This window comes from Sus scrofa, chromosome 9, assembly GCF_054392235.1.
Source record: "Sus scrofa isolate SSC_HxYL_T2T_F1_AM1 chromosome 9, Sscrofa_HxYL_maternal_Yorkshire_Landrace_v2.0, whole genome shotgun sequence".
NCBI classification, from domain to species: domain Eukaryota; kingdom Metazoa; phylum Chordata; class Mammalia; order Artiodactyla; family Suidae; genus Sus; species Sus scrofa.
Genome location: NC_139391.1, coordinates 40195097 through 40211335, shown reverse-complemented (window position 1 = coordinate 40211335; position 16239 = coordinate 40195097). Strand labels below are relative to the sequence as shown.

Below are 16239 nucleotides of genomic sequence, written 5' to 3'. Positions count from 1 at the left end.
AAATTGTATTAAAGCAAGTTCATTTGAACAAGGAGTAATCGGGTGAGCCAATCACATCAACTGCGAGCAAAATAAAGCATTGCTTTGGGATGTTGGAACAGGCACCTTCAAAGGAGGGAAATAAATGATTGCACAGTGTTCAGGAATAATAAAATATGTAACCTAATTTATCTAATGTTTCTGAAAACAAGACGGTTCTCCAATAATGCCACTTCCTTTAGTACCTTTATGCCAGGTTAAAAAAACGAATCGAAGGCCGAATATTACACCTTATCAGGTAAATGGTTCCACGTTTCTTTGTCAATCACTGTGGCCACTCAGAAGTAGAGAAGGGGACGGAGTTCCCATTGTGGCGCAACCGACTAGTGTCCGAGAGGATGCGGGTTCAATCCCTGGCCTCGTCCTTGAGTTAAGGATCCACTGTTGCCATGAGCTGTGGTGCAGGATGTGGCTCAGATCCTTCATTGCTGTGGCTGTGGGGTAGACCAGCAACTGTAGCTCCAATTCAACCCCTAGCCTGGGAACTTCCATATGCTGCAGATGCAGCCCTAAAAATAAAGCAAAAAAAATAATAATAATAATTTTAGAAAAAGAAGGGGAGGCAGCACTGTACAACCATCCTGGATTGAACAGCTTTGCGGGGTGTTTCCCTTTTTTCCATTTAAACCATTGGGGAGAGCAGAGAAAACTTTTCAGAGACAGGCTTCAAGGTGGAGGCTCCAACAGGCAGAACCTCTTCTTATTCCTGAGACCAGATCAGCCTGAAATTTAGAGGTGGGGTTGGAGGGCCCCAAAAGAAGGAGAATGCAAGGAGTATTTGCATGAGGCAACATGAAGCCCCAAGGACTGGATGGAGGACAGACCTGCTTATCCGGGGAAGACAGGCCAGAATTGCACCCAGGGTCACATCCAAGGATGAAGGGAGGACAGATGGGAGAGGAAGTCAGAGGTCAATAGCAGGCAAATCAGCTGTAGGACAGAACCAGGAGCAAGATGAGAAGTTAAAAGAAAAAGAAAAAGCCGAGGATTCCCGTCATGGTGCAGCAGAAACTAATCCGACTAGGAACCATGAGGTTGCAGGTTCGATTCCTGGCCTTGCTTAGTGGGTTAAGTATCTGGCGTTGCCATGAGCTGTGGTGTAGGTTGCAGACAGAGCTTGGATCCTGCGTTGCTGTGGCTCTGGCATAGGCCAGCAGGCGTAGCTCCAACTGGACCCTTAGCCTGGGAACCTCCATGTGCCGTGGGTGAGGCCCTAACAAGCAAAAAAAAAAAAAAAAAAAAAAAAAAAAAGCCAAAGCTGCCTGGGAACAGTTAGGCTGGAGCCTCTGTATTTGTCGTGTCTGACATGTAAGTTCCAGGGACAAGCGAGGCCAAGGAGCTCGTCAGACAGGAACAGCTGACATTAGCCAAGACTCTGCAGTAAGTCATCCATGTGACTCTTGAATATGCCATACTGGTTAAGACCAGTTGCCACACCGGGGCTCCCATCACCTTGGCCACCCCACCCCTCCACTGTGACCCCCAGACTCTAGAAACTACATCCACACGACTGTCACCTCCAACACCCCAGCACTGGTGCCATTTGCCAACGTGGACCTCTGTAATGAGTAACTATTTTTGCATCTCACCCCCTGCACGAAGATAAGGACTTAGGAAAATGACACACTGAATTCTGACCACAACCATGAGGTGGGTCTCAACTTGACTAACACAGGCTTTGGGAGATTAAGCCACAGCCTAAGAGAAGTTGCCATGGGAGAGAAGAACTCAGAAGCTGTCATGAGCCAAGGAGGGGAGCCAGGAAAATGAATGGCTGGCATCTGGCTTCTCATGGCTCAAGAAACTGAGCTTGGATTTATTTCCTAAGGGGAGAAATCCCATGAGTCACAGGGAAAATTCTAGACCATAAGCTGCCTAGGAAGAGGCCATCTAACTAGGTGCTTAATTAACCCACTCCCTGGATACATTAAACCCAGATGGCTGTGCTCAAGAGATAGATGTACTGATCAGATGGAAAGTCAGATGAATGATGGACGCTTCAGGAGCCCCTACAGCGGCCGCCCACCTGTGATTCCAGCAGAGAAGTGAGGGGGTAACAAATGGCCTCCGCCTCTCCCGACAGGAAAGAGAGACCTGGCTGGACGACCTGTGTCTGCAGAAATAGTTATTCCTCCACGGGATTCATTAGTGCTCACACCAACATGGTGCAAAAGCAAGGTGAATTTCAAGTTATGATTTCCCAGAGAATAATTTCCTCGGCCTTGATAAACTACAGCTAAATGCCCAGACCACTCAGGAGCAGTGAGGGCTGGGAGAAGTCAAAGCAGAAAAGGAACGCGTTAGAGCTTACGAGGCGGGAGGCAGGAGGAAGAATGGGTGTGCCAGGCACTGCTCTAAGCACTGGGAATATATATACCCCCTGCCCTCATAGAGCTTCCAATCTAGTGAGGGAGACAGACAATTTAATTTTTTTGAAGGTTTTTTTTTTAACCTTCTTTTAAAAAAAATATTTTCTTCCATTATGGTTTAATCATAGGATACTGAATATAGTTCCCTGTGCTATACAGTAGAACCTCGCTGCTTATCCATTTTATATATAATAGCTTACCTCTGCAAACCCCAACCTTCCACTCGTCCCTCCCCCAACCCCCTCCCCACGTGGCAACCACAGGTCTGTTCTCTATGTCCTGTGTCCATGAATCTGTTTTTGCTTCATGGACAGATTCATCTGTGTCATATTTTGTTCTATTTTCATTAAGTTTTCTTGAAGTATAGTTGATTCATAATGTTGTGATAATTTCTGCTGTGCAACAAAGTGGTTCAATTATGCACGTACACACATCCATTCTTTTTCAGATTCTTTTCCCATGTGCATTATTACAAAATATTTGGTAGAGTTCCCTGTGCTACACAGTAGGTCCCCATTGGCCCGTCATTCCATATACCACTGTGTGCATATGCCGATCCCAAACCCTCCGTTTCTTTGAATCATCTTCAATATATTTTGTTAATGTCTTATAGTTCTCAGTATATAAATCTTTCACCTCCTTGGTCAGGTTTATTCCTAAGTACTTTATTTTAGGGGGTGAGATTTTAAAAGGTATATGTATTTTTTTAATGATCGCTTTCTGATATTTCATTGAAGTGTAAATAAATGCAAACAGTTCTGTATGGTAATCTTGTGTCCTGCTACCTTGCTGAATTTGTATATCAGTTCTAGTAGTTTCTGTGCAGAGGGACAGGCAATTTAAACAAATATATAATATAATATCAAGCCATGAATAACTAGACCTAGGGCAAAGATCCTGAGGCCAGAATGTTCTTGGCATGTTTAAGAAATAGCAAGAAAGCCCACATGGCTAGACTAGGGAGTGTGAGGGAAAGAATGGGTGAGAGAATATTTAAGGGATTAAGATGTAGAGGCTTCCAGGTCACAGAAAAGAGCTTGGATTTCATCCTAAGTATAACAGGGAGTTTGAAGCTATTAAAAGGTTTTAAGTAGGACACTGAAATAGCCTGATTTACATTTTTTTTTTGCTTTTTTTGGGGTGCACCTGCAGCATATGGCACATCCCCAGGCTAGGGATTGAGTCGGAGCTGCAGCTGCCAGCTTACACCACAGCAACAGCAACTTGGGGTCCAAGCCACATCTGCAGCCTACCTCACAGCTCATGGCAATGCTGGATCCTTAACCCACTGAGTGAGGCCAGGGATCAAACCCACATCCTCATGGATACTTACCCATCGAGCCACAGGGAAAACTCCCTGATTTACATTTTTAAAAGTCTCTCATTGCTGGTTGGAATGTGGGTCATAATAGGCTAGGGGCTCATCATGTCATATATTACCGTGTAATTGATGCAAACCTTACAGCCACACCTTTATTATCTCCAGGTCACAGTTGAGGAACCAGGACATAGAGAATTTCAGCAAGTGATAGCATCAGGTTCTGAACCCAGATCCCCTGCCTCTACTCAGCTGGGTGATGCTGCCTCTCTGTAGTGGCCCAGGCAAGAGATGGCAGTGGCCAGGACAGTGATGGTAGCCAGTAGAGCTGGTGAGAAATGACTGGATCCCAGTTATGTTTTGAAACTTCTGCTGACAAGCTTATCAGCTTAACTAGCTGAGAGATAGGAAGAAAAGACAGTTGGAGACCATTGCTTCAAAAGCGATGAGATCAAAGTTCTAATAAGAGCCAAACACAACCTCCTACTCACAGGTTATTGAACAGAAGATTTCACACACCCAGATTCCAAAACCTCACTCCTTCCGGCACCAAAGGACACATTCTAGAGATGAGCCCAGAAACCTGCATTTTTAGGAGTTCACTGGTAGCCTTGTGGTTAATGACCCAGTGCTGTCCCTGCTATGGCTCAGGTTCAATCCCTGGCCCAAGAAATTTCTGCATGCTGCAGGCATGGTCAAGAGAGAGAGAGAGAGTGAGAGAGAAACCTGCACTTTTAAACCACTTCCTAGGTGATCCCAGGAGACAGCAGCGGAGCTCCCGCAGGCAACAGTGTCTGTGATGAAGCGCCTATGTCGAGCTCCTCTCCCTCCATCCAGTATCTCTCTGGAAACGAGGGCTCTTGTAAGGTTAGAGAAAATGCATTCCTCTTCTGCTTTTCAGGCTAAAAGCATCTGCCTCCCTCACAAAGAAGGTAGTGAACCCGTTATAATTACTGGGGAGCATGAAAGTGACATTTAGCAACACTTAAGCCTTGGATATGTGGTGGCTGCAATAAACATTATATAATTACTGCAGCATCGATCCCAACAATTAATGCCAAAAAGCAGAGATGGGATGGAAGTTCTCCAAGAAGCTCCCACTACCTAAGAGTAAGACAGAACCCAAAATCTCTCTTGGAGACAGCTTCCCCACCTCCAAATGTTAAGGCTTTGGGGGGCAATGTTTTCCATCCCAACAATTTTCAGCACAGTCTTCCCAGGGTCCAGGGGACCAGGAAACAGGCAGGTGGGGAGGCAAACCCCAGAAAGCTGTCTGATGGAGTCAGCTCCTTCCCAGGGCCCTCTGGTCCAGCCCATGAAATCGGTGAACTGGGGGAATGGCAGGGTCGATATGGCTGGGTCACAGAAGCCAAGGAGCCAGCCTTGGGGGATGGTCTGGGGAGGGTAAGGGTCAGTCTTGCCCGTGGGCAATGTGGACTCGCTAGAGGGGTTTATGATAGAAAAAGTGCAGAGCCATTTTGCACTTTGGGAAGAAGCAGAGAGATGAGGAGAGAATGACGGTGGCTGAACTGCGGCATCGAAGGTATGGAGGAGTGAGCAGATCCAAGAATTATTTAAGAGGCCAAATTGATAGAGCCTGGTAAGAGAGCGGATGCAGGACAGGTGAGGATGACTCCAGGGTTCTGGCTCTGGGGACGAGGAAGTTCGTGGTACTGAACCCTGGAAGGTGGGAAGACAGATTTGGGAAAGAAAGACAATGAGTCAGAGTGTTGGGTACATTCATTATAAAGAGAAGTCAGATGAAAGGGGAAAGTGGAAATATGATGCAGAAGGAAATGCTGGGGTGAAGATACAGAAATGAGAGTCCTGTGTTCCTAGGAAGTGACCAGCCACAGAGGTGAGGGAGCTTGCTGGGGAGGAGAAGCAGAGCATTAGAAAAGGTCAGGGCCATAGCAGTTAAGGGGGAGAGTAAGGACTCTAACAATGGAGAGTGAGACGGAAGCTTCAGGGAAGGCAAAGGAGAAAAAAAGAAGCATTGGAGGGAGGTCTTCGAAACCAAGCAAGAGAAATCTTGGCCTAAAAGAGGTGCACAGCCTTGTCTGATGCTGAAACAAGGGGAAGTGAGATGCACTCATTCATTCCACAAAGATTCACTGTACATCTATGATGTGGCTGGCACCATTCTGGGTACAAAGAGAGAGCGGCGAAGTGATTATAACAGACAAAACTCTCTACCCTCATGGAAATGTCATACAGGTTGAAGGAAGATCGGATTTAAGCAAATAAATAAATAGATGGTGTACACATTATTTTGGTGTATATAGTGGATTGAATAGTGATCCCCCCAAATATATGTCCAAGTCCTAACCCCTGGAGCCATGAGTGTGTTTTTATTTGGAAATAGGATATTTGCAGATGTAATTCAATTAAGGGACTGGAGATGAAATCATCCTGGATTTACATTGAGCCATATATCCAACGACTGGTGTCCTTATCAGAAAAAAGAAAGGGCTACTTGAGACAGATGCACAAGGGAAAGGACCGTGTGAAGATGGAGGCAGAGGGGAGCGATGCCAGGACTGGAGTCTTAGAACAGACTCTCCCATGTCTTCGAATCTCTCCCTCCTTATAAGGACACCAGCCACCCTAATCTAATATGATCTCATTTTAACTTGATTACACCTGCAATGTCCCTATTTCCCAATAAGGTCCCATTTGCAAGAACTGGGATTTAGAACTTTAAATATATATTTTGGAAGGTTGCAATTCAACTCACATGCAAATACACACAAAAAAAATACCACAATCATTTTAATAAATGCAAGAAAAGCATTTGAAAAATTCAACACCCACTCATGATAAAAACTCTCAGACAACTAGAAATAGAAGCAATTTTTTCTCAGCCTGACAAAGGACAATTGCAGAAAAGCTTCAGCTAATATCATACTTAACAGTGAGGACTGAATGCTTTTTCTCTAAGATGGGAAACAAAGCAAGGATGCCTACACTCACTATTTCTCTTCATCATCACACTGGACATCCCAGCCAGTAAAATGAATGAATGAATGCAGATTGGGAAGAAAGTGTAAACTCTATTTAGACACAACAGGGGTATCTAAATAGAGAATTCTAAAGAATCTACAAAAAAAAAAAAAAAAAAAAAAAAAAAAGCCTTACAAGCGAACCTCCTAAAGTCTCGCAATTGTATTTGCATTGACTACCAATGAATAATTAGGAATTGAAATTTACAAAAGTACCATTTATAATAGCACCCAAAAGTGTCATTACACCTGTAACACTTAAGTATAAGACTAACACAATATGTGCAAGATCAGTGTACTGAAAACTAAAAAACACTGATGAAAGAAATAAAAAAAAAAAAAAGATGTAAATAAATAGAGAGCTATATTGTTCATGGATTTGACGGCTTGGTGTTGTTAAGATACCAATTTTCCCTAGAGCGAGCTACAGAGTCAACATATTTCAATCAAAAGCTCTGCAGGAATTCTTGTGGAAATCAATACTCTGATTCCCAAAATTGTACAGAAAGACAAAGGAACTAGATTAGACAAAGCAATTCTGAAGAAGAACAAAATTTGAGAAATCGCATTACCTGATTTCAAGACTTACTATAAAGCCATAGTGATTAAGGCAGTGTGGTACTGGAGAACAGGATAGATATTGGTGGTGAGCTGGAAGCAGCTCATGAGAGCCACCCGTTAAATTTTTGAGAGTTTTACACGTTGGTTGAGGTCAGATTAGTTGCTTCAAATTGTCTACTGTGAGAATATTTAAGAAACAACCATCAGCAAACACTACAAAATCAGAACTCCCCACCTCCCTTCTCTTCAGAGCCAGTTCTTAAACATTTACCCACATACCTCTGCTTCTAGATCAAGAGAACAGAGCATTCAGAAACTGACCTACATATATTTGGGCAATTTATTTTCAACAAAGGTACAAAGGCAACTCAGTTCATTTTTCTACACTGGAACAACTAGATATACATATGCAGAAAAAAAAATACCTCTGTCCCTTTCTCGCGATATAAAATTTAACTCAAAATGGATCACAGACACAGATGTGATATCTAAAACTATAAAACACTCTGACACCATACTGATAACTTAGACTTCACCAAAATTAAGAACTTCGGCTCTTCCTAAGACACCATCATGAGAATGAAAAGACAAGCTACAGACTGGGAGAAAATATTCACAAATCATGTATCTGATTAAGAACTTGATACAGAATATATAAAGGATCCTCAAAACTCAATAAGAAAGCAAACAATCCAATTTTTTTTTTTTTGAATGGGCAAAAGAACTAAGCAGACACTTCATGGAAACAAGTACACGAAAAGATGTTCAACATCATTAGCCACTAAGGAAACACAAATTAAAACCACAGTGAGATCCACTACATGGCTAGTGGAATGGCTAAAATAATCTTTTTTTTTTTTTTTTGTCTTTTTGAGGGCCACATCCATGGCATATGGAGGTTCCCAGTCTGGGGGTCTAATCGGAGCCGTAGCCACCAGCCTACGCCTCAGCCACAGCAACACGTGATCTGAGCCGCATCTGCAACCTACACCACAGCTCACGGCAACGCCGGATCCTTAACCCACTGAGTGAGGCCAGGAATCAAACCCACAACCTCATGGTTCCTAGTCGGATTCATTTCCACTGTGCCATGATGGAACTCCTAAAGTAATCTTTTTAATTGATAATTCCAAGTGCTGATGAAGATACAGAGCAACTGGAACTCTCGTTCATTGCTGGCAGGGATCCAGAATAAGCACAGGTACTTTGGAAAGCGGTTTAGCGATCTCTCATGAAGTAAAACATACCTCTATCATATCACTCCTACCAATCTCACTCCTAGGTGTTTACCCAAGTGAACTGGACACCTACATGTACTAAAAAATCCATATGTGGATTATTATTTTTATTTTTTTACATAAATTAACCCATTCGGGAGTTCCTGTCATGGCTCAGCAGAAAAGAATCTGAGTAGTATCTATGAGGACACAGGTTCAATCCCTGGTCTTGCTCAGTGGGTTAAGGATCCGGTGTTGCTATGAGCTGTGGCATAGGTTGCAGACGAAGCTCAGATCTGGGGTTGCTGTGGCTGTGGCATAGGCCAGCGGCTACAGCTCCAATTCGACCCCTAGCCTGGAAACCTCCATATGCCTCAGGTGTGGCCCTAAAAGGACAATAAAATAAATAAGTAAATAAATAAATAAGCCCATTGGTTACAGGCTAGCAATGTTTCCAATGGAGGTGTTTCTACTGACTCTTCAATTCCTTCAGTCTTGTGATGGCAGACTTTACTTCGATAGCAGAAGTGGTGTTGTAGGTCCACCAGCTGCTCTTTTCGTGGAGGAGCCACAGTGCCCGATGCCCACAGCTCATCTCTTCACTTAGTTTTACCACAGAAGGAGCAAACGACCATCAATCAATCAACCGATAAGTAAATAAACAAACAAGCTTGGACCTTTCCCACAGGATGAGCCCTGACTCAGAAAGGAACCTAGGTCTTTGCAGACCAACCATCCTCTTTCGCCTGGGATTTTCTAATTTTGAGAAAGTCCTGCATCCAGCGGGAGCCCTCCGTCCCAGGTACACCAGGATATTCGGTCACTTACGCCTGGTCCATCAACTGCCCCGCCTGAAGGGCTGTGCTCCATTCAAGACAGCCTGCCCCTCTGGTCACCCTGCACTTCTCCCCTGTGGGTGAGTAGGGGTCCCTGCCTTCCACCCTTTCAGGCCTCTGAGCTCCTCTCCGATACTGCTCACACCACAGAAGGTGCAGGGATGCTTGCGAACAGAGCCACCCTCTGCTGCTTCTATGTCCTTTCCCTTCAGCTGTTTGTTAGATGACTCTTAATATGAGGAGGAAATAAAAGAGGGGTTTTGCCAAATGTCCATCAACAGATGAATGGATAAAGATGTGGTGTATACATATATATAGTAATATTACTCAGCCATAAAAAACATCAAAAAATGCCATTGCAACAACATGGATGGACCTAAAGATTATCACACTAACTGAAGTAAGTCAAAAGGAGAAAGACAAATATCATATGATATCACTTATATGTGGAATACAATAAAAAATGACACAAAAGAACTTATTTACAGAACAGAAACAAAGACTTCGATATCAAGCTTATGGTTACAAACATGGGCAGAGGGATAAATTAGGAGTCTGGGATTAACGTAAACACACTGCTGTGTATAAATAGATAAACTGCAAGGACCCACTGTATGGCACAGGGAACTACACTCAATATTACTGTATAGCACAGGGAACTGTGTGTGATTGGGTCACTTTGCTGTAAAACAAAGTATATTAAAGTAAACTATAATTTTAAAATTCTGTAATAACCTATATGGGAAAAGAATCCGAAAAAGAATGGATATATGGGAGTTCTCTTGTGGCTTGGTGTGTTAAGGACCTGGCATTTTCACTGCAGCAGCTCAGCCACGTGCTGTGGCATGGCCATCCCAGGCTTGGGAACTTCCACATGCCACAGGTGCGGCCAAAATAAAGGAATGAATTTATGTGTATGTATAGCGGATTCACTTTGCTGTACACCTGAAACTAACACAACATTATAAGTCAACTATACTCCAATAAATCTTTTAAAAGGGAGCGGGGATTGCCACTCCACTGCCCCCAGTGGGGAGAGATGAGCTCAGAACACACTTTTCTCACCCATCTCACTTTGGAAATGCCTCTCTTGAAACAGACTCCTTGAAAGGGCTTTGCTTTGGTCTGGTCCATCATGGCATCTCCACAGCAATGGATCTGGGAGAAGCACCTTCACGTCTCGGCTTCAGCCACCATACACCTGCTCACCTTCTGATGTGTGTTTCTCTACTTCCTTATTGCCGAAGGAGGCACGCACCTTCCTCACACATGCCACGAGAGCAGTCTGGAGCATGTCTGGGTGCCCGAACCTTGACATTAAATGGGACCTAGGCTTGAATCCCAGCTTTGTCACTTTCCAGCAACATACCTTTGGCTCTTCACTGCCCCCATCTCCAGATATGCCCTCCGTAAAAAGGGGGTCATGAACGCTTCCTCCTTGGATCACTGTGAAGAATAAATGAAATGAGATTGTGAATGAAGAGGGTTAAAAACTCAGCACAGTTTTGGAACAGGGCAAGTGGCAAATGCAACTCTGGGCATTAGCTTTCCAACAGTAATGCTCAACAATAGGAAACTGGTTGATAAGTTAGACTACACCATGATTTATTTATGGAATACTCTACAATGAAGCCATTAAAAATAATGTTCTGAAGAATATCTAATGGCACAGAAAAATGTTCAGGGTATAATTTCAAGAGAAAAAAAAAATCCAAGCCATAAAACTCAGGTCCCAGTTCTGTTCGCTAAAAAAAGTGTGTGTGGGGGGGGTACATGGGTATTTAGAAAAAAGAAATATCAAAAACGTTGGCTCTTTTTTTCTACTTCTTTATAGTCTCTATATTTTCAAGTTTTCTCTAATGAACATGTGTTACCCTCATACCAAGAGGTGTTATTTTTAAAATTCAGCCATCAATTTTTTCATTCAAAAGAGATTATCTGGCACCCTCTGTGTGCCAAGCAATATTCTAGATTCTGGGGATACTGTGATTTTTAAAAAGTCAACAGGCGGGTTTTCCTCAAGGCAACATCTAGCTTTGCATTTAATTCTCCTCCATTGTTTTATGCACTAGTTTTGTCTCTGCAAATAAACTAATCCCTCGGGGGAAGGAACCATGTGATTCTCTGCCCTGTGGCCTTACATCACACTGCGGACACACAGGAAGAACTCAGTAATGCACCTCACTTCAGTACTCGGGGATGGATTGAAAAGTGGCCAGTGTCCAGGGTTCCCATCCTGGCTCAGCGGAAAGGAATCTGACCAGCATCCACGAGGATGCAGGTTGGATCCCTGGCCTCCCTCAGTGGGTTAAGGATCCAGCGTTGACGGGAGCTGTGGTGTAGGTCGCAGACGTGACTCAGATCCCAAGTTGTTGTGGCTGTGGTGTAGCCCAGCAGCTGCAGCTCTGATTTGACCCCTAGCCTGGGAACCTTCATATGCCTCTAGTAAGGCCCCTAACAAAAAAGAAAAAGAAAAAAAAAAAAAGGAGTTATACATCTCTGTTTCCTCACAGTCATATTTTGAATTTAGCATCTAGTTATTGGTGAGGGAAAAAAAGGGGGGAAAAGAAAGAAAAATGAAAAGTGGCCAGTTTCCTAAAATCAGCTATTATGGGAAGAAAAGAAGGGGGGCCTTTTTGTGTGTGGGTCTTTCTAGGGCTGCACCCTCAGCATATGGAGGTTCCCAGGCTAGGGGTCTAATCAGAGCTGTATCCATTGGCCTACATCACAGCCACAGCAACACACCATCTGAGCCACGTCTGCGACCTACACCACAGCCCACGGTAATGCCGGATCCTTAAACCACTGAGCGAGGCCAGGGATCGAACCTGCAATCTCATGGTTCCTAGTTGGATTCGGTTCCACTGCGCCATGAGAACTCCAAGAAGGGGTGCCTTCTTAATGGGGTGCCTTCTTAATGGGGCTATCGTTCCCCTTCCTCCTTGTCCTGGGTGCGATCGGGCTGAACACTCACGGCTGTCACCTTCAGTAGGTTTTCCTGGAAGCACAGGAACCTTATGGCTGACCCAGCTTTATGTCGGCAGAGGTTCCCTTTCTCCAGCCTCCACTAGAAGAAGCATCAAACCTCCCTCTTCCCCTATTTAAGCAAATTGAGAGCATAGAAGCTAGTCATGTCCTCTTTGATTAGGAATTCTTTCTTTATTTATTTTTTTAGAGCATGGATTCCCTGAGCAGTCTGGTGAAGCCTGTAGACTTATCTTAGCATAAGGTTTTTCAGTGCATAAAATAAATCACAAAATTACCAAAAAAAAAAAAAACTCCTAAATATACCAAAAAATATGCATTTTTAAAATACATGTATTATATAGTAATAGATTTACTTCTTTGTAGGACATTAAAAATAAAATATTACACGGGAAATAAGTTGAGCTAAATTTTCAATTTTAAGGACACATGCATGTGAAAACTTTTTGCTTACCTCGAATGAATAAGAACACAAAATGGTAGAATGGTCTTTGATGAGATAACATACTTTTCCTGTTGAAAATTCAAATTTTTTTTTTTTAGGGCCGCACCTGAGGCATATGGAGGTCCCCAGGCCAGGGGTCTAATCGGAGCTGTTGCCGCTGGCCTACACCACAGCCACAGCAAAGCCAGATCTGAGCTGCGTCTGCGACCTACACCACAGCTCATGGCAACGCTGGATCCTTAACCCACTGAGCGAGGCCAAGGATTGAACGAACCTGCGTCCTCATGGATCCTAGTCAGATTCCTTTCCGCTGCACTGCAACGGGAACTCCTGATTTTTTTTTTTTTTTTTAATGGTAACAAGGTTGAAAATCCATTCCTCAAGGATATAGTGTTAAAAATGAAATTAAAACTTGATAGTAACTTCACAACATAAAAATTAAGTGTCTCCCAGGAACCACAAAAACTCTCCAAGGCTTTTTAGTGAAATGAGTTACAGTGGTTTCTTGTTCCTACAATCAACAAATTCATCTCTGGCTAGGTCAACACCATTGATACAGTTTATATCTGTAAGAAAAAGAATGCCTTCTAGGGTTCAATTTTGTTACTATCAAGATAGAAACAACTTTTGCAAGAGTTCTGAAGTGTTTCCAGGTGGTTCCAGATTACTCTTTTCAAATAAACTGACAGCATTTTGTAACTCAACTCCTTTGAGGTAAAGCGCTTCCCTCCCTGCATTTGAAAGTTTGCAAAGATGTCAGCCCCCTGCCAGCCAAGAAAGCTCATAATGTTTCCAGAAGCATCATAACGATGATATTGGGGCCTTGAACTGAAAGAGTCATCTCATTCACATGGTTAAAAACATCTGGCAGGTAAGCCAACCAGCCCACAGTCAAAAATCATTCTTTCAAGGTGTTCCCAGAATGAATTTTCTTTTTCCTTTTGAACAAGTGAAACTTTCCTCTTGAATTCCGTGAGCTTCTCCATGGTAGAGAATCCCATCACTTTCTGCTATGGTTTCTTGACAAAACCTGTAAAAATATAATTCAGAGACTGACTTTTATGGCTGTCAATAAAACATCTCTCAGGATTTTGGAAAAGCCAGAATATGTCTGTGTTAAAAGTAGCCAATGAAAACACCACTGAAATGCTCCCTTTTCCACTAAAGTAACATCAGATGAGCAAACGCTCCTCACAGGAGATCCCATGCAAGGGTCTGACTTCCTGTACAGTCAGGGTTGTTTGAAACAAAAACAAAACACACAAAACTACACCATCTCCAAAACATCAGTGGTCTTGGTTGTTTCCAAGGTGCCCACAACATAAGAATTCTTCTTACGTGACCTTAGTGGGTCATCCTGAACAAAAAAGGAGGTGGCTGTATTGAAAGATGCCAGTAGTTTCCTCAAGTTCCTTACTGAGAGGAATGGCAATTCCTCCATAACCCACCTTAATACACTCCCACAATTCTCCATGCAAACACCCTTGTGTGACTAGACAGCCACATCCAGCCTATTCCTCATTCCCAGGATATGTGGCTTCAAGGGATGTTTCTCCAGTTACTTGAGGCTTCTTTTGTTTGGCACTTGGTAAGCATCTTAAGGAATGCTTCTAGAAAAGGTTTTTCACAAAATAGCACATTTTTTAAACAATCCTACCTTTTTTTTTTTTTTTTTTTTTTTGTCGTTTTAGGGCCACACCAGCAGCATATGGAAGTTCCCAGGCTAGGGATCGAATCAGAGCTGCAGCTGCCAGCCTACACCAGAGCCACAGCAACACAGGATCCGAGCCATGTCTGCAACCTACACCACAGCTCAGAGTAATGCCAGATCCTTAACCCACTGAGCGAGGCCAGGAATCAAACCCACATCTTCATGGATACTAGTCAGGTTCATTACCACTGAGCCACAATGGGAATACCCTACATTTTTCAAATTGAGCTTTCTTCATCCACCTACACATAAAACCTTTCATTTTCTTTGGATGCATTTTCCTTTTTTTTTTTTTCCAGAGTGGGTTGCATCATTTTTTTAAAAAATATTGTTGGAGCTTAGTTGAATTACAAAGTTGTGTTAGCTTCAGGTGTATAGCAAAGTGAACCATTATACTTATACATATATCCACTCTTTTTCAGATTAACAGATACACACTACTACATATAAAATAGATAAGTAACAAGGACCTACTGTATAGCACAGGGAAATCTACTCAATACTCTGTAATAACCTATATGGGAAAAGAATCTGAAAAAGAGTGTATGTGTTTTCTAGCTGGGCAGACATGACATACTCTTTCAGTCTTCCTGACTTCAACATTCCTTTCTCGATCATTTATCCACCAAAAAGAAGAAATCATTGTGATTTTATGTCTTCTTGCTTCATTAATGTAAATAAAATAGGTATATAGTTTTCATCGGACCTTCGTTTTCTTTGCCTGCTCAAGATAAACTGGATCTGTAAAAAAAAAACAATAAAGCTAAAATAAAATATTTTTCTCCCATTGACATTTTTGAAATATAGTATTTTCTTTGTGGTGCCTAACTAATTTGTTTGATAAATCTACTGAGAAGGGAATCCTTTGTACATTAATTAAGCGTAAAATATTCATTAAATTTTAAGACAAGTAAGTAAATTAAGGCAGATTGTATGATGAGCCAGTGTGTGCACTAGTAACATCCTTTTAATTTTGTGTGGACCAGCGGATGACAGCAGTTGCTCAGGGATCCAGTTCTCCCTGGAATTTAGCTATTGCTTCATGTGACTCTCCATGACTATCTAGAAATAGTTGTTCTCAGGAGTTCCCGTAGTGGCGCAGTGGTTAACAAAACTGACTAGGAACCATGAGGTTGCGGGTTCAACCCCTGGCCTTGCTCAGTGGGTTAAGGATCCGGCGTTGCCATGAGCTGTGGTGTAGGTTGCAGATGAGACTCAGATCCAGCATTGCTGTGGCTCTGGCACAGGCTGGTGGCTACAGCTCTGATTAGACCCCTAGCCTGGGAACCTCTATATGCTGCAGGAGTGGCCCAAGAAAATGGCAAAAAGACAATAAATAAATAAATAAATAAAATAGTTGTTCTCAATTCTCAGATTGTCAGCGTTTCCCACAAAGGTATCTTTTTAAATGTGTGACATTTTTCACAGAATAATAGTGCAAAAACAACAGGTGCATAATATACTGTGCATGAAAGACTTTACTTCATAATGCAAAAAATGTACAAATAGAAAAAAGAAAAAAAGATCGAGGAGAACTATTACTCCTCAGAGAGCTTGTCATGAACTGTGTCACTGTGCAATCTGTGAGCGATCACAAGAAGTTACTTTAAATACCACATTTCAACAGTTAGCGGGGCCATCAGACATGTTTGAACCCATCTGTGTCACCGAAGGCTGCATTCCCAAAGGCGAGGGGAAAACTCACATCAGAGTGATTCAGACTTGCAAAATTTTAACCAACTATGAAACTGATTCA

At 42.7% G+C, this 16239-nt stretch overlaps 1 protein-coding gene across 5 annotated transcripts in view; it reads right to left on the bottom strand.

Moving 5' to 3' along the window:
* LOC102164325 (uncharacterized) overlaps positions 1-16239 on the bottom strand; it is a 221456-nt gene that overhangs the window by 127327 nt on the left and 77890 nt on the right. For 2 of the 5 annotated variants that reach the window (XR_002335632.2, XR_002335631.2), the window contains 3 exons: positions 15061-15224; positions 12782-13802; positions 10712-10788 (listed from right to left, as the gene is read on the bottom strand). Coding sequence is in view for 1 of the 5 variants with exons in the window: in XM_084976053.1 (XP_084832179.1) it covers positions 10552-10788; positions 12782-12833 (289 nt within the window). In the remaining 4 variants the exon portion in view is untranslated. Of the gene's footprint in view, positions 1-10551; positions 10789-12781; positions 13803-15060; positions 15225-16239 lie in introns of all 5 variants that reach the window. The other 3 variants (XR_014815262.1, XM_084976053.1, XR_014815263.1) reach the window with 3 other exon arrangements.